This window comes from Macadamia integrifolia, chromosome 9 (assembly GCF_013358625.1).
Source record: "Macadamia integrifolia cultivar HAES 741 chromosome 9, SCU_Mint_v3, whole genome shotgun sequence".
Taxonomy (NCBI): domain Eukaryota; kingdom Viridiplantae; phylum Streptophyta; class Magnoliopsida; order Proteales; family Proteaceae; genus Macadamia; species Macadamia integrifolia.
The window spans coordinates 19,710,479-19,733,053 of NC_056565.1; the positions used below are offsets into that span (position 1 = coordinate 19,710,479).

Below are 22,575 nucleotides of genomic sequence, written 5' to 3' on the forward strand. Positions count from 1 at the left end.
TTTTTTGTTAGAAATTATTATTATTGCAATTTACATCATGTTGCTTGTGTCAATGTAAGGACCAATCAAGAGAAATGCATAGGCGTCCAATCGCGGGTAGAGTGGTCATTTACCAACACTATGTCCTCTACTATAAATAAAAAGGACATAGTATCAGTGAGAACACTATTTTCATTTATTTTGTTAATTTTGGTTTTAACTTTAATAAATTAATTAAGGCTAATGTGTTCAACCTTAGACACTGACATTCCAGCCGCTTTGTCTCTGCCACTCTCTGCTATAAAATGCCATATCTCTCCGCATTTAATGACTTGATCCTCCCATAGGCCAGACTCCAGACTCCAGACTCCAGACTCCAGCCCCACCCGCCCTCCTCCTCCCCTATCCTGCGCACTCTTCTTTCTTTTTAGTTCTTCACCATTTCTGCTTTAGGCTCCAGCTACTTCAGTTGAGAAACTCTTTAAGACAGACATTGATACATATCACTCGTTATAGTGAGTGAATAGGCCAAGCTTTCATGGATGACACCATTAGTGACACTTGGAGACCTGAGTCCTTCCCTGTTATTGGGTTCCAACCACCTGAGACACCACGAGAGCCCATGGAGTTTCTCTCACGCTCATGGAGTGTTTCTGCTCTCGAAGTGTCTAAAGCTCTTGCCCCTCCTTCCATGCTTTTCAAGACTTCCAGCGGTGGAGTTCCCATACTTGAAGATATCGCAGGGGAGGCTGAGGAAGCTGCTATTGTTGCCGGGAATCCCTTCTCTTTTGCTTCTTCTGCAACTTCCCAACTTGTCATGGAGAGGATAATGTCTCAGTCGGTAAGCGAAGATCTAATATCACTGATAACAGAAATTAATGCGATAAAAAATGTTGCTTCTGGTGTCAACTTTCAAGTTTCAACTTCACCCCCTTCATTCTCGGGCATTCCTTTTTGTCTTCTTGGTAATTAACATAGCGGTTGAGTGGGCTCTGCATTGTTTCAGATTCCCATTTTCTGAAGCATATGTTCTCGCCATTAATGTTGCTTCTTCTACTTTTGTTTTTGTCGTGATCACATCTGCTACTACCATGTGGCCCTGTTTAATTTATTTTCGTGTCCTGTATTTTCTGATTTTTCCTGTTTATACTGTTTTCACTTGAAATAGATAGGAGCCGCCTGCAAAGCTGGGCTTGTCTCCTCGAGTAATCCTGTCTCGTGCTTCTTTAGTTTTATTCTCTAGCAAGTTCAAGTGCTGTTCTGTATTTCGAAAATAGTTTATAAATAAAGGGGGATCAGAATTCCTTGTGCCATATTTTAATTCTCCCATCGGCAATGTGCGTCTCTGAAGTATGGATGAAATTGCAGAATATAGTTTTGTAGAACAATTAAATCTCTTTGTTGTAAAGCTCTCATTGTATCTGGTTATTTTCGCCGTTTTGTGTTGCTGCAGGAAGTGTCTCCGCTTACTTCGGGGAGGCTCTCTCACAGTAGCGGACCTTTGAACGGCGGGCAAAGCTGCGGCTCTTTGACGGATAGCCCACCAGTCTCCCCATCTGAGATCGACGACGTCAAGGTCCGATTTCTCTCTTTTCTGTGGACAGTTTTACTATTGGGATTCTCTTATAATGCTTCAAATTTCAATTATCTTTCTCAAGGGTCGAGCACTGATGAGTGAAGACAACGTGACCACCATCGCAGCTTTCCTCTGTTTTGCTCTCTCTCTCTCTCTCTCTCTCTCTCTCTCTCTCTCTCTTTAGTCTCTGCTTTTCGCCATCTTCATTATAGAAGACGTAAAACTTAAGAAACACCTGTGATTTCCTGATTAAAAAATTACATTTCCGAGTTTCGAGTTCTGTTTGAATCAAATTTTTACCATCCCAAACATACTTTGATAGTCCTTAAAGTCCCTGCAAACCCCGAAATCTCCATTGCCCATTCTTGAGAAAGTGATGTCTTGTTTTCTTCCTTTTATGTGCTCGGAGTTGCATTGATTTGATTCCCCGAATTCCTATTTGTCGTACAGTTTCATGGTTTGTTACTTTAAGATTGATTCCGCGGAATGGGCTCAGGCTTCTTCGCTTTTTCTTCTTTCTTAAATAAGTAGAACACAGAATCCAATCTGATAAGGTGAAGAGGGATTAAGATAGTATCACCGGTGACTGAATATACTGCCCCTGTTTTGTTAGTCGGAGAATCACACCAAAAGTTTATGTTCTAATGAACCGTGTTCCCCGTGTTGCAGCACGGTCGCTTGAACAACATCGTAAGCACCCAGCACAGAGGCGGTGGAGGCGGAGGCGGATGTGGAGGTGGTGGAGGAGGTTTTGGTGGCGGCGGGGGAGGAGGTGCTGGTGGAGGTGCTGGTGCTGGTGCTGGTGGAGGAAAGACTGTTGGGAGGTGGTTGAAGGATAGGAGAGAGAAGAAGAAAGAAGAAACCCGAGCGCACAACGCCCAGCTCCATGCTACAGTTTCGGTTGCTGGAGTTGCTGCTGCTGTGGCTGCTATTGCTGCAGCTACAGCGGCTTCTTCTGGTTCCGGCAAGGATGAGCAGATGGCGAAGACGGACATGGCTGTGGCATCTGCTGCGACGTTAGTCGCTGCACAATGCGTGGAGGCTGCAGAGGCAATGGGTGCAGAGCGGGACTACCTTGCTTCCGTCATTAGCTCCGCCGTTAATGTACGATCACCTGGAGACATCATGACTCTTACCGCTGCAGCTGCAACTGGTAAGTTCCTGAGTTGGGTTTTTCCAATTATGATTAATTCTCTCTAAAATTTCAGCGGTGGGTCACTGAAGATCATTGTGTGTACCGAATTGAATTGGGCTTTGGCAGCTTTACGTGGGGCTGCGACAATGAAGGCCAGGGTCCTAAGGGAAGTCTGGAACATAGCTGCAGTGATACCGGTGGAAAGAGGGATGGGTATGACTGGTAACAATAATAGTAGTAATTCCAACGGTAGCAACAGTGGGGAGCTTGGCCCTGAAGATAACTTCCTTGGCATTTGCAATCAAGAGCTTCTCGCTAGAGGCTGTGAGCTCCTCAAGCGAACTCGTAAAGGTGTAATTTTGGATAATTTCTGTTATATTCCATGTTTAATTTTTTATGCATTTAATTTAACCGAAGAAATGCGTCAATGTTGCAGGTGATCTTCATTGGAAAATAGTATCTGTTTATATAAATCGGATGGGTCAGGTGAGTCTTTCTTTCTCGTCCGTTCGTTATTCCTCTGTACCTTTACTTGTACAGAAAAAATCGATGATTAAACCAAGAACAGAAGCAGCTTTTCTTTTTCTTTCTCACTTATCATTACCCCACTTGGTGCGCATGTTGAACATTGTCATGGGCCTTCAAATTTTGACATTATTCACCATTGAATCGTAATCTCCTTGCAGGTAATGCTGAAAATGAAGAGCAGACATGTGGCCGGGACCATTACTAAAAAGAAAAAGAGTAAGACCCCTTTCAATGTATTCTCCTACTCAAAAATGGCTCCCCCTAGAAACCTAGTGTGACTGAAGGAAGGATCAATGTCTTACTTAAATCCTCGGGATCCGATAAAGGATTCTACCACTACTAAAGTTGACTAAAGTTGAAAAAGAAAAGAGATGGGTTTCTTCTTTCGGATTTTTTTTTTTTCCCCTCTTAAATTTAACCATAAGGGAGCTAACCCAATTTAGTTAATTTTCTAATTCAACATTGTCTCTCTTCTTCTGGGTTATGTTGCAGATATGGTGATAGAGGTAATCAAGGACATTCCTGCATGGCCTGGGCGGCACTTGCTGGAGGGTGGGGAGGAGCGATGCTACTTTGGGCTGAGAACAGAGATGCGTGGGGTGGTAGAGTTCGAGTGCAGGAATCAACGAGAGTACGATGTATGGACCCAAGGAGTCTCTAGGCTTCTATCCATAGTAGCTGAACGGAATGGCCGACACAACTGAGAATTGGGGAAGGAAGGAAAGAATTTTTGAAGATAATGGGTGGCGGGGCCTAATTGTTAATCTGTGACCACTTTTGTACAGAGAAAGTGAAAGTAAGTAGCAGAGATGATTAGGAGATGGGATTTCCTTTGTACTTGCAGGGAATATCGTGGGTCTTTTTCTGTATCTGGGCAATAGAGGGTGGCCAAAAATTAAGAGAATTGAGGTCATAAGTTTCAAAGGGGAAGGAAAAAAAGAATCTTGGACTGGTTGCAGGCAGGAGCCGCAGAGGTAGTCAAAAAGAGGATTTGGGTTAGAAAGAGATGGTGGTTAATATGTTTGATCTTTGGATTAGATTTTACTTGTTGCATTGTAAATTTGATTATTGTGGTCATTTGGTGTTGCCTTTCTTCCTCTCTTTTTGTTTGTTTAATGGTTTTCAGTGAAGTAGTGGAAACAATCTTTTCAAATGGTCTAAAGCTAAAAAGGAAACCAAGATCATTGAAACTTGTAGTTTTCTTTCATGGTTTCCTTTGTTGTTTTCCCACTAATTGCATTTAAGAGAACTGAGTAGGACAAAACAATGATCCAAAAGCCTATGGCAAAGGGGACAATTCTCAGTTCTCCCGTCCTTTTTCTAAGTAAAGTGACACGGGAATCTCATGGGCATGTCATAGGGATGCAAGTTACAAGTTTGGCGTTGGAATCCAGAGCCAGGTTAGGTCTGTGCTGAGCTTTTCAACTTGCAGGGTGGGCTAGGGTTGGCCCTAGTTAGGGTTAGGACCCGGCCAAGCTTGGGTTTAGACTATGTATTGAGCATGCTCCTTGTGTATTAATTTACACAGATTTTGAATTACGAGCATCAAGAAGTTGAGTGAAACTAGGTCATACAAAATATAACATGTCATGGACTGGGGCCCTCCTTGGAAGAGAGTTAGCCAAATTGTTTCTTCGCCTAAGGATAAAGTAGAAATTACAGGACTCTAAACAGGATGCAAATATGATATCCTAGGGGACAAGAATCTCTGAAATTGGTGGGTTTGGTTCCTCGTTGAGGATAGAGATGACACCTCTATTGGTGTGTTTAGAATTTGATACTTCCATTAAATTTTCACTTTGCCTTGTTCTCAAAAGCATTTAATGTGATTTTTTCAATAAGGTTAAAATTGTTATAATTTTTGTTGATAAAGAAATACAATATTGATAGAAGCATGGTTCTAAGTATCGGTATTGGATCAAAAAGCAAGCCAAGGCTGGGCTGCAAGATGTGAGAACGCAAGAGAGCAAGAACCCATTTTGCTTAAAAATCGCATTCCAGGATGAGCCTTGTTCTTAGAACCATTACCATATCTGAGAATGGGAATGTAGGAAAAAAACATCTTTTCATATTTCTAGATGTATTCCAGCCTAAAATAATGGAAACGTTTTCAGAACAGCCGGGGCCAAGTACACTAGCACCTCTGCCTCAATCTCTCCTCTTATCTTCTTTTATGAAATCAACTCGCTATCTCCTATATATAATACTCCTAACATCTCATGTATGTCCATACATGCCTAAGGTTACATTCATCCATGTTCAAATTTTCATAATTTTACTTTTCAGACTTGAAAATTTTGATTGGGCTGAAACTTTCTTCTTTAGTAAATGATCTTGAAACGCTTACATTTATGACCATTGATGGTTGTACTTTTGGTGCAAGAAAAATTTCACCAACCAAATATTACAGCTAAGGTGTAAGTTTTGCTCATGAGTAAGCCCGTCTTTTGCCCCTCAAAGCCCATCTAGGACTTGCAATCTTCGGGCTAGACATAGGGCTGAGATTTCCATGCCCAAGGTCAATTACGGTCACCCAGCTCAAAGCTTCCACAATCAATGTTGGTACAACTAGATTGAACCCAACAGGGTTGGGTCTGGGCTTAAAAATCCCACCCAATCTAGGCTGAGCCGCTGGGCCCAAGACTCGGAGACAATGTTGCGGACTAACCAGAACTCAAATTTCAGACTCATATTCAAGGGTATCCCTTTACCCTCCCATATATGTCCATGTCCATACCTATAGTGAAGAAGCGTAGTATTTTCTGCAAGTTAAGAAGAACTCTTCTTTTTGAAGTTTGAGATTGCTAAAGGTATGTCAAGCCCAGAAAATTAGAACTGAGAAACTTGGTTTTACATTCTTGTATCGTTCCATTGAAGAAGTAAACATACACTAGTAAAACTTCAAAAAAAAAAAAAAGAAGTCTTCTCAAGTGTCCACTGGCCTGAAGATAGTAAGAAGGGAGAGGAAAAGGTTGATGATGTCAAGATAGAGACACACAGAAGCCCAGCTGTACTCATCATAGGAATGGCGTTTGATCAAATTGTCAGTATCATATATGATAAAAGCACAGAATATAATGGAAGCCAATGCCCCATATATCGTTACTGTTATCCTTCCCACGGGTATAAATATCTGCAGGGAAACACCACCAAACACAACCATGCACCACCTTTAATCTCTATATACAGTAATTAATGGAGGAAAATAAAAAATTGGAGGTTCGGAACCAGACTTGCCTGTATTATACCATAAACCAGAATCACTAGTAGTGCTCCAAATATGAAAGGTCCGAGGAAGTTGAAATCATAACCTCTCTTTGCTGCCCAGAACGTGTACAGAGTAAGGCTTACTAACACCACAGCTGTTAGAATTACTGACTCCCTAATAATCTTCCCTGTAAACAGTGAAAGCAATACATATCAAGTTTCAGTAAAATATAAAAAGAAAGTTGTTGACATGTAAAGCTCATCCTCTAAAGCTAGCTATTAAGGAAAAGATGTTAGAAAACCAAGCAAAAGTACTAACTTTTAAGGATGAGTTCTACCCGGTTGCTATTTTACATCCTTACCGCTGGTAAATGCACAAGTCACTCCAACGGCAAATGAAAGAGGTACGGTAAATAACGCAAGAAGAAGGAAGTTGACCGAAGGAAGTTGACCGGATACTTCTGGTGGTAGAAGTAAAGAAGAGGTATGGCTGTAATAATTCAACAACAGATGATCTCATTAGGAGAAAAAAAAAAAAAAAAAAAAAATTGCAGAAGAACTTTTCAATCTTTAAAAGTTGAATTAAAAGGGTTACCCATGAAAGGCATGATGATAAGAAAAATGTAAAGAGCCAAGCCATCCCCAGTGCTGACAAAAAAATGTGAAATCGGATGGACATAAGCGACAAGGGCAGCAATCGCAGCCGTGAGAAGCAACTGAAAGCTTAGGATGGAATAGATCTTACGAATGAGGGTTGAAATCGTCTGCAATTCCGATCTCGTACAATTTCGTGCAATATCACCTTCAGGCGGTGACACGTGTATTGATACCAATACAATGGCCAAGATTTGGTACAACTAATAAAACATTAAATTAGTGAAAAGACATTTAAATCAGATCTGGGTCATTGTATTGGTATCAATACACGTGTCACCGCCTGAAGGTGGTATTACACGGAATTGTGTGAGATCCAAATTGCAGACGATTTTTTTCCTACGAATGAAGGCCCATCGGAGTGCTGGGTTCTCTAGCATCATTGGATAAAATTGTACGCCACCGGCGGCGGCTTCAATGTCAGGTTTCCGATGAGATTGGTTCCAGGTCCACATCTTTTCAGAGAGATAGAGAGAGAAAAACTAGGGTTTGTTTGAAATGGGTTCCAAGTAGTGAGAGTTGAGACGCGAGGTTTGGTATTGGAGAAGGATAGAGATGGGTGGAATATAACTAGAAAGGGTTGGGGAGTTTGGATAAATTCCCGGAGATGGGGGTGACGAAGGATGTGAAACTTCTTGATGTCTTGTGAATTACTGTAGGCAATAGATCATTTGGGTGTTGTGGTTACTTGGGATTTTTCTAGGTGACACGTGAATTCCTCTGCTGGTCTTGACTTCTAGTTTTCTCCTGCGGTCTTTCCTCTTTCCAAGTTCCAGTGTTTTCAAGGTTGGGTGATCACACGTGTGGGGAATCGAAACCGTTTATCAAAATTGAAATCGATCGGCTATAATCAAATCAAATCGCACTGTAGTAAATTGATTCAATTTTGATTTTATAGACTATAATTATGATTTAAAATCGAATCGAACCAAAAAAACCAATGGTAAACATTTCAATTTTTTTGGTAAACCTAAAAATGGAAATCACCCCTTTTTAAGTGGGAGCATTTCCCAAAGACCCATAATGGTCCGAGTCATAGCTTTGTGGCTTTCCACAATTTTTCTCTAGGAAACTGTATCATTATTTATTAATTACTGGTAATAAGTGAAATTCGGGCAAACTGTGCGGGGCTTTGGAAAACCTAGGCCTAGCCCAAGTTTCTAAATGCAAAATCTAAGCTCGGCCTAGTCCAACCTCAGATGGGTTGAAACTTAATATTTGTTTATTATAGGGGACTAGTGGCAAAATTAAGGATGTGAAATTGAAATCAAAATCGTTTATCGAAATCAAACAGACTTGTTTACACTGAAATCACAAAACTAATTAGTTAAATGGATTGGATCGGTTTTAACCATTTAACCAGTTTGTTTCAAACCGAATTGACACTGTGAAAATTGAACCGTTTAAACGTCAAAATCGATCCTATTAACTCGTTTAACAATTAAATATTTGGTTATTTTAACAAAACATAATGCTTTAATTCAGGGAAGAATTAAGGACCAGAGGGGTTGTCCAACAGTCTATTAAAAAATTTACTCCTATGATGTAGTTATGTAGTTAAATCCTTACTTGTTTAGTGCCTCATTTAATTTGATACAAGATTGAATCGTTTATTAACAAAAGCAAATTTCAGTAAGTATGCGAATAAATTAGCAAACCGATTACTAACCGTTTAGAAATTATATGGAATAAATCGTGATCAAAACCGTTTAAAACTGTAAAATCGACATTGTTTAAAAACCGTGGAACCGAAATTATTTACTAAATGACTGCGATTTTAGAAAGTGCAACCGTTTAGTAAATGATGAGATTTTGATTTCAGTCAAATAAAAATGAACCAAACCGAACCACATTATGTACACCAAAACCGAACCAATTGACACTGTTAGGCAAAATAAAGCTTGATAAATCCAAGGGACTAAGCCAATATGTGGACGACTAAAATTACATGAGTGCTTGGTTATGCATAAGAGACATTTAAATTAATTTCAAAACTAGAATGTTAACACGAGGCCAATCCAGACACCACACTTTCTATCCAAAAGGCAGAATCACCACATCATCCTGCCAATGTGGGAGAATCCATGGTCAGACCAGTTGGGCTTACCTAGATGGGCCATCAAGTGGCAAATTGCCCATGCTCTATACTCCTATTTTAACAGCCCACCCCAAGCTCGGCCTATCCTCAGCCGAGGTTTTCTAACCCTAGCCTTGCCAGACCCATGGGCTTGAAATTTAACTGCAGACAATATAAGGCATGCCTGAGGTAGGCTCGGGTTTTTTGGGCCTAACTTGCACTGTAAATTATTACATTTCCAAAAGAGAAAGGGTAAACTTACAGCCTCTCTACCCTGACCATCCAATGATATGTTTAATAAAATTTAATTGATTTACTTTCATCCTCCTTCACAAATTTTCTAATGTCCAGTATAACATTGTTATCACAATCAAATACCCTTTGGAAATGCAATGAGGAAGGCCCAAAAAGCTGTAACCACAGAGATGAAGGCCAAACAAGAGCTTTGTTTCTTCTGTTGCAGCCCATGGGGCCTTTAAAAAGAGGGTAGACTTTGATGCAATGTAAGGTTGTTCCATTACGATAAAGTGATCATGCATGTCCTCATTGGTTTGATTCAGGAAACAACTTCTCTAAAGTGGTGTTAAGATTGCTTACATTATGAACCTCCGAGACCCTGCAATGGTGGAAGCCTCATACACCATTATTTTTTCTTGGCACCTAAAAAAAAAAGAATAGTGCAACAACCATTGTTCCTCCCCCAACCCCCCTTTGGTATTTCTAGAACATTAAGTGCATGAACTTACCCAAAAATAGTATTGGTGGTGTATGTTCGGTTGGACTTGGTTGTAGACCCACCCAAAGATTTAAAAAAAGAAGAGTATATGCAAATACAACCAAATTAGCTAAGAGAGGTCCATCCCAGAACAAAAACCACTATCTAATGCTATAGAAGCACACACTTCTTCGTCCACAACAGTGGGTGGCCTCCGGACAGCCTGGCTAGCCGGTCCAGTTCTCCAGTCAATACCTACCAAAGAAAGAATATACAATTTATTTAATCACTGATATTACCAATCAACGAACTGTTAGTTGGAGAGGGGGGGGGGGTCCATTACGTGTTAGCTACCTCTACCCTCCTATTCCACTTGCCCATAAAAGAGATGCGTAATTCTACACAAAAATCATGAGTTTTTCACGCCCAAAAATTGGAGGACCCATCCGTTAGGCAATGACAGGCCCAGTCTACCTTTACATTCTAAGTTTTCAAATCCAAGTCCCATCCAGTGTACCTGTGATTTCCACAATGCATTTTCTATCTATTTAAAACGTTTTCAATCATTCAATGCAATCACTTAACCAAAGTACTACCAAAGTACTATTTGTCTCAATGTTTTATGAGTTTTTATTAAAAAAAAAAAAAAAAAAAAAAAAAAAAACTACACTCTCCAACTACCTTTCAGCGATTAAGAGAGTTTAGTCACGCATTCCAATACCTATCGACACCTGGGGACACGTGTCCAAACAGGTAACCCTAACCCAAACCAGTGAAAGCAGACTGAACTGATTGAAAAAGCTCACATCGAATCGAAGTGATGATTTTTTATTGATTTGATTTTAGATTTGGGGTATTGTGAAATCAGTTAAAAATCAAACCACATTAAAACCGAATCTAAATATATAGTAAACATAAATTCAAAAGAAAAAAAAAAGAGTTTACGACACAGAAATTTATCCATAATAATTTATATGTATACATGACAAGCTGAACCCAAACCAGACCAAATCTGATATCAAACCAATGAGAGAAAGTCAAACTAAACTGAATCCAAATCAACCCGAAACCGAAACAATTGAACCTATACCTTCTGCCGCTACTGGTAAGGTTTCAAATTCACCCCTTCTCATGCTGAAATCAGTTCGAGTGGCAGACCATAAACGTAGAGGGTGATCTCTTTCCCCATGGCTTATTTGATCTCAACAATTGCTTTTACCCGATCTGATGATCTTCTCAAGCATATGATTTCCCACGGATTTATATCTTTCTTTACATACCCGAGTTTGTCTTCCCATCATAGTTAAGTAATTCATGTAAACTGTGCAATTGATGCTTCTGTATCATGTTCTTAGAAAATACAAGATTTTTGTTAGGGATGAATGCACAACCACTAGAAAGAAATCAAACAAACAATCACACATAATATGAGAAATTTAATGTGGTTGGGTAATGATAGAACCTGAGATTTTTCATTAAGTCACAAAAATTATCTACATCATTCTCTACTTCACAAAATTATCTCCTTTGCTTGTGTTTAGATTTTTCACATAAAGACCATAGATAGAAAACCATAAAAACCTTAATCCCCATATAATGACAATATTACCTTTGTGCATGTAATGAACCTGAACTCAACTCAAACATAAACAAGCCTAATAATAATTATGTAAATTATTGCAAAATACATGACATAAAACCCAATAACTCTCATGGATATGGATTTTATGAAAGAATTTTTCTTTGCCTCCCTCCCTCCCTCTCAACCTATTATCTGTTGAGATGTTGGGAGTTACAGTGACATGCTGACACACTGGTTATCTGGGAATTTGGATGTCTTATTAAGTCTTTGGGCCTTCTCCACCAAATAGCTTAAGGTTTTAATTTGAATACCCAAGTAATATTTCATGGATAATTCCTTGTATCTTTCCATCTTCACATACATTAGAAGATTCCAGGGTTCTATATATCTTCCCAACTCCTCCTTATGTTTGACGAGTAAAGCTCATCTATTAGCACCCTAGAAAACATTTGCAACTCCTTTGGGTAAATAATAGCTAGAGAAACTTTATTGGAAATTTTTTTTTTAAAGCCTTAAAGATTGGTTAATCCATCGTCCAAAGGTTTTCAAATTCCCATAGGATTTTAGTATACCTTTTCAAAATTTACTCCACGACAACGTTTTTGGCCTCAGCAGAGATAAACTCCAAGAAGTGCCAATATCTGTGTAGCAAATGAACACAGCTCCTCTCTGCTAGTCTGGTCCCATTCAGGTCCTCTTTAGACGGGAACGGTGCGTTAACCACAATACCATCAACGATAAGGACAAAGGTCTACAAGGTTTGGCTGCAAGATCTTCATTGACAGCGGAATCGAATTCCAGCAGTGAGGAGAAGAATGAGTCAAGACTTGACGACACGGTAGCAAGCGAAAGGGACCAGCATCTTCCAAAGGTGTTGTTGGGTTTTGGAGAATCTGTAGAGAGGAAGTTTTACCAAAAAATCTGTAGAGAGGAAGCAGCGGTGCATGGATGTGACATAGTCGGTCAAGATAAGGACAAGATGAGAGAGAGAGAGAGAGAGAGAGAGAGAGAGAGAGAGAGAGAGAGAGAGAGAGAGAGAGAGAGAAAAGAAAAAAAAAATAAGAGAAGCTGTAAAGGGTTGAGAGTGACAAATCGCAGGTATAGATGAAATGTGGAAGACTTTTTGGGAAGAAAAAACAAATCGGGACGGGTAAAGGTCACAGACAAGAGGGTATACAAGGGTGGTAATAATAGAAAAGATGGAGATAAAAAATGGAAAAGAACCGTGTGTGAGAGAAGGCGGACATTATTAGGAAGTTTCAGCTGACCCAAAGAAGTTCCATGTTGAAAATTACTTTGACTGCAAAATAAAATCCTTGCAAACTGATGGTGGTGGCGAATTTCAAAAATTGAATCCATTTCTTTGCATGAATGGCATTTCTCATCGATTTTCTTGCCCACACACCCAAGCTCAAAATGGCACTGCTGAGAGAAAGCATCGGCACATTGTTGAGACTAGTTTGGCTCTCCTTTTTCACGCTAGTCTTCCAATCCAATTCTGGACATATGCTTTCCTTGCAGCTGTCTACTTGATAAACAGAATGCCTTTACCTACAATTGGGAATGTTAGCCCTTTGCATCGGTTATTTAAAACCACCCCTGACTACACATTTCTTTGGACCTTCGGCTGCTCGTGTTACCCATGGTTAAGACCATATTCCCGAAATAAGCTTGAACCCCGTTCAAAGCCGTGCATTTTTTCTGGGTTATTCACTTCTCCACAAGGGCTATAAGTGCTTTGATTCTACCCATAATAAGATGTATATCTCACGCCATGTCACGTTTGAAGAATCTATTTTTTCCTATTCCTCTGTTTCTTCAGTCTCTTCTTGGGCTTCTGTTAATGTGGATCCCTGGCACCGTACTCCTCCACCTGTGGTTTTGCCTTGTACATGTGAGTCTCCACCATTTTCAGCCCATGGGTCTTCAAGATCCTGTTGTTTTATGGTTGTCATTGTTGGCAACTCGGCCACGTGACGGTGATGACGTGGCAAGTTTGGGTGACGTGGATGAAAATGATGATATGGCATTGTCCAGTGTCACCGATGAGATAACAAAGCAGTTTGGTATGCATGGAGTGGCTTAATACATCATTAATAGGTGGTGCGGGTTTCTAGGTCAAAACTGGCAAATTTGGCCTATTTATGCTCAGGGGCATTTTCGGTAATGTAAATGACATTTTTGGAAGATCGGTTATTCATAAAAAAGATATATTGTAATTTACCTAGTCCAATGCATTTGATTTCGTCACATTCTGATACCGTATGAAGAAGTTACGGCATTTGTGGCAGTTGAGGGCAATTTCGACATTGAAGATGAATTTTTTAAAGGAAGTGTTCTACATGTAACAATACGAAAAAAATACAATATTTCCAACGGTTCTGATTTCATCGCGTTTCGATTCCGTATGAGAAAGATACGTCATTGAAAAGGTATAGGGGCATTTTTGTCTTTTTACATGGATGATTCAGATGATTGAGTCTTCTAAAAAGTCGTAGAGCATCCAGTTACGATTCCAACGCACTTTGTTTCATCTCGATCGGATATTGTATGAAAAAGTTATAAGTATTTCTGTAAAGTCGGTTCAAAAATCCAAACCGAAAATCCATCAGTTGCTCTCAGTGTTGGGTGGATTTTTCAGAATTTATTTTTGAAATTTTAAGGGCTTTTGTGTAATTTAAAGATTTTGAAGGTCTGAGTTACAAGGGATCTTTAAGCACTGAAACATATGGAAGCAAGGGCTTGATTGTAATAAAGAGGAGTAAAGAGAAGTGAAATGGATGGCCGAGATTCGATCACGTAGGCTTGATGCCCATCCAAAGGCTGTTGAGATTTTGTGCTGACATGGACGAGATAGATGCTTGCGCATAGAATTTGATTGGTTAGGTGCATAATTCTTGATGCACTGGCGCTACACCTTATCAAGGTATGTTGTGGTGTTTCGCGCATGTATAGAAGGTATAAAAAAGATTCCGATCTTAATGATCTCATGAAATCTGATTAAAGCCATCATGGAGGATTCGGATCCAAAGGTCGATATGCATTTCTCTTTTGTGAGTGGGAGACAAGCTCCCTTAAAATCCAAAAAAGCAACCAATCATAGATCGACAACACTTCTGACGATGTCAGCGCCTACGTCATGATGACATCATCGAGATTCAAATTTAATGGTTTGGATCTATTGTCCGTTGGTTTAATCCGACGGCTTAGATTACAAAATCTTTTATATGAGATCTACGGTCAGATTTTGCCCTGTTGCGTGCGCCGCCGGTGTAGCCTACGCCACCCCTACGAAGATTCCATTTCAGGCTATCTCATTGCTCCAACTTCAAATGGTCATATCTCCCTCATTTTAACTCAGATTTGGGTGAACCAAGTTGCAGCTTCTTCGTTTTTTCAAACCCTACACCATGGAAGCAAGAAATATGAGGTTTGAGTGAAGAAAGGCTACGGTGTTGGTAGGAAAAACTTCCCCCTCTTTGTTGGTCCTTGAATGAACATACATTCTTGATGATAAATGTTCTTAGGCCATTAAAGGAGGTAAAAGAGGTGGTTGAAGTGTGTTAATGGTACATTAACTCAAAGCCAAGGAAGAAGAGAAGAAAACAAGGATGTGTTTACTTTGAAGAGCAAGAAACCAAGGAGAGAGAAGGTGTGAGCACCAAACATATCAGTACAAGTTTCCAGTCATCCCAGACAATCGGTTGTGAGATTCTCTAACCTTTGATTTTACATTACATGTATGTATATATGTTAGGGTTAGTTGTGGATGAATGTACACATGCTAGGTTAGTTGTGGATGAACTGTAAGCATGCTAGCTAGTTGTGGATGCATATGCTAGGCAGAGCTTGACTGTAAGGCATTGATATAAGCCCAATTTAATTGTATTACTTATTGTGTGCTTAGTGGGTGCTAAGCACCGGAAGTGGGTGCTCCTGTGTAGTGGGTGCTACACATTGTATTGGCACTACGAGTGCCATCTCAGCTTCGGCTTGAGAAAATTGGGTGTGGGTGCTCCCGACTGTGGGTGCAGTCAAAAGTAGTGTATTGAGTAGGTACGAAGCCTTTACAGGCACTACTCCGGGGATGTAGATAAATTGCCGAACCTCGTAAAAATCCTGTGTTGTGGGTGCTTGTTGTTTGCATTTTATATTGAAGTGCGTGGAATGTGGAATGGGTATGCATACTTGGAAGTGCCTATGAGAAGCTGAGTGTGCATACAACTGTGTGCAAACAGGGACAGGTATATCAAGTTTTTCTTGGCCAGACATCAGACAAGTTTTTGGGGATCGGAATTGGACTCACTGATTCACCCCCCCTCTCAGTGACTGTCGGGTTACAACAGATCCACTACTCTTTAGGTTGAGGAACAAAATAACATGGGCACATATGTCAACAGTATTCCACCTTATGAGGACCCTCATAACATGGGCCCATCCATTAATCCTTTGGAACCCACTTCAGCCCATCTACCTGCCTCTGTTTCTAATTCTATTAATTCACCACATCCATTTCCTGAGTCTGATTTACCAATTCATGTTAAATCGGTCTCGGATCATCCTCATCACATGGTAACTCGATCACGGATTGGTGCCTTACCTCCCCCTCCATCGTGGTTGAACTTAATGGCAACAAAACATCCTCTTCCCAATTGTGTTGAGCCAACATGTTACTCTCAGGAAGTTAAGATGGCACCATAGCGGACAACCATGCAAGAAGAATTTAATGCACTTCTTCACAATAAAACTTGGTCCTTGGTACCACCCACTTCTTCCCAAAACATAGTTGGCTGCAAGTGGGTGTTTCGGGTAAAAAGACGATCTGATGGAACCATGGTTTTAAGTATCTCCGATACCGATACGATACCCTCCGATACGTATCTTAAATTTAGTCGATCGATACGATACACACCGATACGATACATTGAATTTTTTAAATCATTTTGTATCGATATATATCCTACAATACATACCGATATGCATCAATACACCACTAATACACATTGATACGATACGACTCTATGGGAAATATAAAATTGAGGTAAAATGTACGTTTCAGTATGTATTGATACGTATCAGTGAGTATCGGTATGTATCGTCGGTACGTATCGGTATATATCAGCACATATCGGTGAGTATCGATATATATATCGGTACGTATCAGTGAGTATCGATACGTATCGGCGCTACGGTCATATAATGGCCAATATGGGTAATTTTTCAGAAAAAAACGAATTTTTGAAGGGTTTTTGTTCCAAAGTTGCTGTCAGCCATATTTCTCTCTAACTAAAGTGGAAATCAAGATTGGGATCAAGGATTTTACATTTATGGGACAACTACAGACCTTGAATTCTTAGTACGATACCCTCAATTTAGTGTTTATACATAATATATGTTATCAATAGCTTTTTTTAACAAATTCTTTTATGCAAAAGTGTTTAAAAAAATGTTTCCTATCCATTTATGTGTGTATCTTTAGCGTATCTTAGTGTATCTCCGATACGATACGATACCCTCCGATACGTATCTTAATTTTGGCCGACCGATACGGTGATCGATACCGATACTTTAATCCTTGGATGGAACTGTTGAGCGCTACAAAGCGCGATTAGTGGCCAAGGGCTACCATCAACTACCCGGTTTGGATTTTAATGACACTTTCAGTCCCGTAATCAAACCTGCAACAATCCGGGTTGTTATTTCCCTTGCTGTTACAAATGGTTGACCATTGAGACAACTTGACATCCAAAATGCATTTCTTCATGGAACGCTCAATGAAACAGTCTATATGTCTCAACCACTGGGGTTTGTCGAATCGTCTAAGCCAGATCATGTATGTCTTCTTCATAAATCATTGTATGGTCTCCGGCAAGCCCCACGGGCGTGGTACACACGGTTAAGTATGTTTCTTATAAATCATGGTTTTTCTTCTTCAAAATCGATACTTCATTATTTGTCTACCGCAAGGCCTCGGTTATTCTCTATTTCCTGGTGATTTGATCATCACTGGGAACTCCATAGATGCAATTTCAGCTCTTATAAAGGCCTTATCTTCCACTTTTGCATTAAAGGACCTGGGCCCCTTGAGTTACTTTCTTGGAATAGATGTGTCCACCACTTCTGATGGTCTCTTTCTTAGTCAAAGGAAGTATACCTCTGATCTTCTTCAGAGCTCCAACATGAGTGGTGTTAAGCCTATTTCCACACCAATCTCTTCAGGTCCTCCCATCACTTCCGATTCTGGTATTCCTCTATTTGACGGTGCTGAGTATCGAAGGGTCGTAGGAGCTCTTCAATATCTTACGGTAATGCGACCTGATATAAATTTTACTGTAAGCAAGGTATCCCAATTCATGCATCGCCCCACTGACATGCATTGGTCTGCTGTCAAAAGGATCTTAAGATATCTCAAACAGTCTCTTGGTGATGGCTTGCTATTTCACTCAAAGTCTGACATTACACTTACTGCATATTCGGATGCCGAGTGGGCAGGGTGTCCCGATGATTGACATTCTACGACTGGTTATGGGGTATTCCTTGGGTCCCATTTGATCTGCTGGTCTTCCCGCAAGCAGGGGACTGTGTCGCTTTCGTCCACCGAAGCAAAATATCGGGCAGTGGTAGCAGCAGCAACTGAACTTGTTTGGGTTCGTTCTTTACTTCAAGAGCTGGGAGTTTATCTCGCTCAACCTCCAAAAATTTGGTTTGATAATGTCGGAGCCATGTATCTCTCGGCCAATTTGATCTTTCACTCTCGAACAAAACACATTGAGATTGATTTTCATTTCGTTAGAGAAATGGTGGCGTCTCAATTGGTTGTTCGATATGTTTGCACCACCGATTAGGTGGCTGATATTCTTACGAAGGGTTTGTCACGTTTACGTTTTCAAACTCTACGAGGCAAGCTCACAGTGGGTTCTCCCCTGATTCACTTGAGGGGGGCTGGTGGAGATATACCACCTCATCATAATAACCTTGCCACCTCAGCACACCAATCTTGTAATAAATCTATAACAGACCACGTGATGTCAAGTTGAGTCTTGAATCAGTTATTGGCACATTGCCTGTCATGTATATATATGTAACAAATCTGTAACAGAAGAGTTAATAAAAACATATTCTCTTCATGTGACATAGTCGGTCAAGATAAGGACAAGATGAGAGAGAGAGAGAGAGAGAGAGAGAGAGAGAGAGAGAGAGAGAGATGTCTGTCGCTGGGATAAAATAAGAAAAGAAAAAAAAAATAAGAGAAGCTGTAAAGGGTTGAGAGTGACAAATCGCAGGTATAGATGAAATGTGGAAGACTTTTTGGGAAGAAAAAACAAATCGGGACGGGTAAAGGTCACAGACAAGAGGGTATACAAGGGTGGTAATAATAGAAAAGATGGAGATAAAAAATGGAAAAGAACCGTGTGTGAGAGAAGGCGGACATTATTAGGAAGTTTCAGCTGACCCAAGGGCGAAGATCTAGGGACTCCACCCCATATCTCACCAGTGTGATATGGGTTACCTGCAGGGGAGGAGAACTTGGCTGTAAATGGGGATATGAATTGAACCTGATTCTGATTCTGTGGCGATAGGGCAAAATGCATAAACAGTAACCACCTCCACCCCCATCCCGTTCTTGTCTTAATTGCAACCACGTTTTCATGCTTAAAGGTAACGAAGGGACCTCTTATGAAAGCGACAAAATTATCTTCAAATTATTAAATTCATAAACCAAACCAATCTATAATTCGTCTCAGAGTTCTATAAGTAAGAGGTGAGGCTTTAATGTTTTTCTAGAGTGAGAGAGAGAAAGATGGCTCTATTGGAAGCTAAGCCCGGTTTGAGCAGTAATGGCACTACCACAACTAGTGTGTTTGAAACAGGAAAGTATGAAGTGAAGAGCATAAGTGTAGATAGTGGAGATTCATCCATCACTCATCCACCTCCCAAGTCATTGCTAATAATCACACCAACGAAAGAAGGAACTTACCCAGTTCTCCTCTTTCTTCATGGCTTCGCTCTCTACAATTCCTTCTACTCACAGCTCCTCACACATATAGCTTCCCATGGTTATATATCTATTGCTCCTCAGGTTTGTATATCTTCATATCATCATCATATTTATTGATTACTAGTGGTTCACATAAAAAAGCTTTTCTAATTTGGTTTAATTAATTTCTAGCTATACAATCCCAAGTTTCCTACTGCTTCTGGCTACGACGAGATAAATTCTGCGGCGGATGTCACAAACTGGTTTCCCCAAGGCCTTCAATCGTTGCTCCCTGAAAATGTTGAAGCAGACCTCACCAAGCTTGCCCTTGCAGGCCATAGCAGAGGTGGCAAAGCTGCTTTTGCCCTTAAACCAGGCTCTTACGCTCAGACATCTCTTACCTTTTCTGTATTAATAGGCATCGACCCAGTTGCAGGCACAAGTAAAGCTTTTCAAGTGCCTCCAGTAATACTTACCAACCGAGAAGAATGTTTCAATCTAGGGATCCCTGTGATGGTGGTGGGAACAGGGTTGGGAGATAACAAGGCCAATCCAATATTCTGCTCTTGTGCCCCTAAGGGAGTGAATCATGAGGAGTTCTTCAAGGAATGTAAGCCCACTAGAGGACATATGGTGGCTACAGATTATGGTCATATGGACATGTTGAATGATGATCCTATGGGCATTAATGGTTGGTTTTCAGGGATTGCCTGTAAGAAAGGAAGTGGTTCTAGGGAGATCATGAGGAAATGTGTCGGTGGGATTGTTGTTGCATCCATAAAAGCTTATGTGGGGAAAGATACTACAGATCTCAAAGCCATAGTCGATGACCCTACCATTGCTCCTACCACGCTTGATTCAGTTGTGTTAGATGAAGCATGAGGGTAAGGGTCTTTCTTAATTGAGTCCTCTGTAATACTATAATAATGCACCTATGATAATGGAATCTCTCATCTTAACCAAAAAAAATGCTTCTTATTTAACTCCACTTGTCACCAAGGACTGCTCACTCAGTCTTAAGCAGCAAATAATACATAAACGACTTGTATCTTGACCTAATGCAGAAATGTAGACCAAGGAGGTTGCGTCACCTAGACACTGAGGGCGTGAAATGACCACCCTGCTCCTCCTAGTGACGGGCACCTCAATGTTTGGACACTAAGTGAGCTCTTGGACTACAAACACTAGCATTTTTTTACGAGAAAATGAAGCTTAAAAGAAAGCATCTTTCCTATATCCAAACGTAGTTGGGGTGAAATGACCACCCCACAACTCATGAAAGATAGAAATCCTAACCCTGTTGGCGCTTCTACTAGTGCTCTCATTGACTCTCACATTGGTGCAGGAGCCCACAGCCTTTGAAGAAACCTTCTAACTTTTTTTTTTTTTAATTAAAAAATAAGTATAAGTCTATCCAATCCAAATCGATATGAATTGATCCGAATCATCCTTGATCCGGACCCGTGGTAGATGGTTCAGGATTAGAACCTCTTCTTTTGACTTCCATGATCTGATTCAAGAGCAAAAGCTTGGACATGGAGATTTATGAAGAGATGGGGTAATTAGATTATGGGGAAAAATATTAGATTATCCCTCTTATTTTGATTGGTTTGAACCTCCTTGTTGGGCAACCTGCAATATTTTTATTAAATCATCGTTCCATATGGCATATTTTTTATTTGATCAACTCTATATGGTATAACAGGTAGTCATTGCATGGAAATTTGGTGACCGACCCTAAGAAACTTGAGAGCGGATCAATGATTCACACATGAAATTTATCCAATAAAAGCTCTATGATGGATTCCATGTGTGTTAATCGAGATTGTGCGACGACCACCTGATCCACAATGAAGAAACTTTACCTGAAAATGGAAACGATCTAAGTGGGTACATTTCCCAATGGCCCATAATGGTCCGAGAGATAACTTTGTGGCAAGCCAAGGCCAACTTTCTAAATGCTGTAGACCCAAGTTGGTCGAGCTGGGCTGGCTTTAGAAAATCTAGGTCCAGCCTAAGTTTCTAAATGCTAAACGCAGGCCCGACCGAACCCAGCCCAACCTCAGATGGCTTAAGGTTGATTTGTTCGTAGGGGACCATGACAAAATATATCTAAAGCTTGATTAGTTTGTAAATGCAGTAGACCCAAGTTTGTCGAGCTGGGTTGGTTTTAGAAAATCTAGGCTCAGCCTAAGTTTTTAAATGCTAAATTCAAGCCCGACCCAACCCAGCCCAACCACGGATGGCTGAGGGTTGATTTGTTTGGTAGGGGACCGTGGCAAAATAAAGCTTGATAAATCCAGGCTACAAGAGCGAGGGCGTCAATATGTGGACAATTCAAAAATGAAAGCGTGGATATACATAAGGCAAGCAAGTGAAACCTAAGGCCCACTCGATTGAAAGGAAACAATACAATACAATTTCACCGGGCGCAGAAAGAGATAATTCACTTACATATAATTTAAATCTATTAGTTTAACACATAGTCAATTCAAACACCACACTTTCTATCTAATAGTCAGAATTACCACATCATCATGACCTATGAGAAACTCTATGGACAGACCAATTGAACTTATGTAGTTGATCCATCAAGTGTGAAGATAGGATGGTCAAGTAGCCACGTAGTACTCACTGAGAACCTTAGAGATGAAGGCCCAAGAAGGTGTAACCACAAGGATGAAGGCCAAAGAAAGTATGATAATGGGTTCCCCCACAGCTTTGTTTGCTCTATTATATGCCACTGGGACTTTGCTTTTTAAAAGGAAATTTGGGCATCCAAACCCAAAAAGAGTGCAACGTACAATGGTCCCCCCCCCCCCTCCCTCCTTTATTCTCTTTAATTTTTATGTGTAAAGGGGCCTATGATTAAAGCAACCACGTTATTATCTCCAGAGTCCAGACCATTGAGAATAGTATTTGTGGTGGAGGCTCAGTTGCACCCAAAGCTTTAAAAACAGAAGAGTGAACCCCCACTATTCCATTTGCTTGTGAAAGAGAAGCAATTCTACACGTTTTTTCACTTCCAAAAGTGGGTGTGTAAACTATAAAAAAGAGTCGAAGTAGATTGGCCTAAGCTAGCACTTTCACGCAATAACTCTACCAAGTGTGATCTTATTACAAGAATAACTTCAGATATATACA

General features: G+C 40.4%; 3 protein-coding genes and 1 pseudogene across 3 annotated transcripts; 3 read left to right on the forward strand and 1 right to left on the reverse strand.

Moving 5' to 3' along the window:
* Positions 1-308: 308 nt before the first annotated feature.
* On the forward strand, positions 309-3,933 carry LOC122090137 (VAN3-binding protein-like). The gene is made up of 7 exons (XM_042659985.1): positions 309-820; positions 1,433-1,555; positions 2,225-2,708; positions 2,817-3,041; positions 3,127-3,176; positions 3,377-3,434; positions 3,711-3,933. Exons 1-7 carry the CDS (start codon positions 518-520, stop codon positions 3,920-3,922), a joined length of 1,455 nt encoding a protein of 484 aa, XP_042515919.1. The 5' UTR covers positions 309-517; the 3' UTR covers positions 3,923-3,933.
* Positions 3,934-6,104: 2,171 nt separating this feature from the next.
* Positions 6,105-7,534, reverse strand: LOC122088199 (annotated as a pseudogene).
* Positions 7,535-17,371: 9,837 nt separating this feature from the next.
* LOC122089595 (uncharacterized mitochondrial protein AtMg00810-like) lies at positions 17,372-17,962 on the forward strand. Its single transcript, XM_042659320.1, has one exon. The coding sequence runs from the start codon at positions 17,372-17,374 to the stop codon at positions 17,960-17,962; it is 591 nt and encodes a 196-aa protein (XP_042515254.1).
* Positions 17,963-19,214: 1,252 nt separating this feature from the next.
* On the forward strand, positions 19,215-20,332 carry LOC122088656 (chlorophyllase-1, chloroplastic-like). Its single transcript, XM_042657974.1, has 2 exons — positions 19,215-19,533; positions 19,624-20,332. Exons 1-2 carry the CDS (start codon positions 19,255-19,257, stop codon positions 20,311-20,313), a joined length of 969 nt encoding a protein of 322 aa, XP_042513908.1. The 5' UTR covers positions 19,215-19,254; the 3' UTR covers positions 20,314-20,332.
* Positions 20,333-22,575: the final 2,243 nt, after the last annotated feature.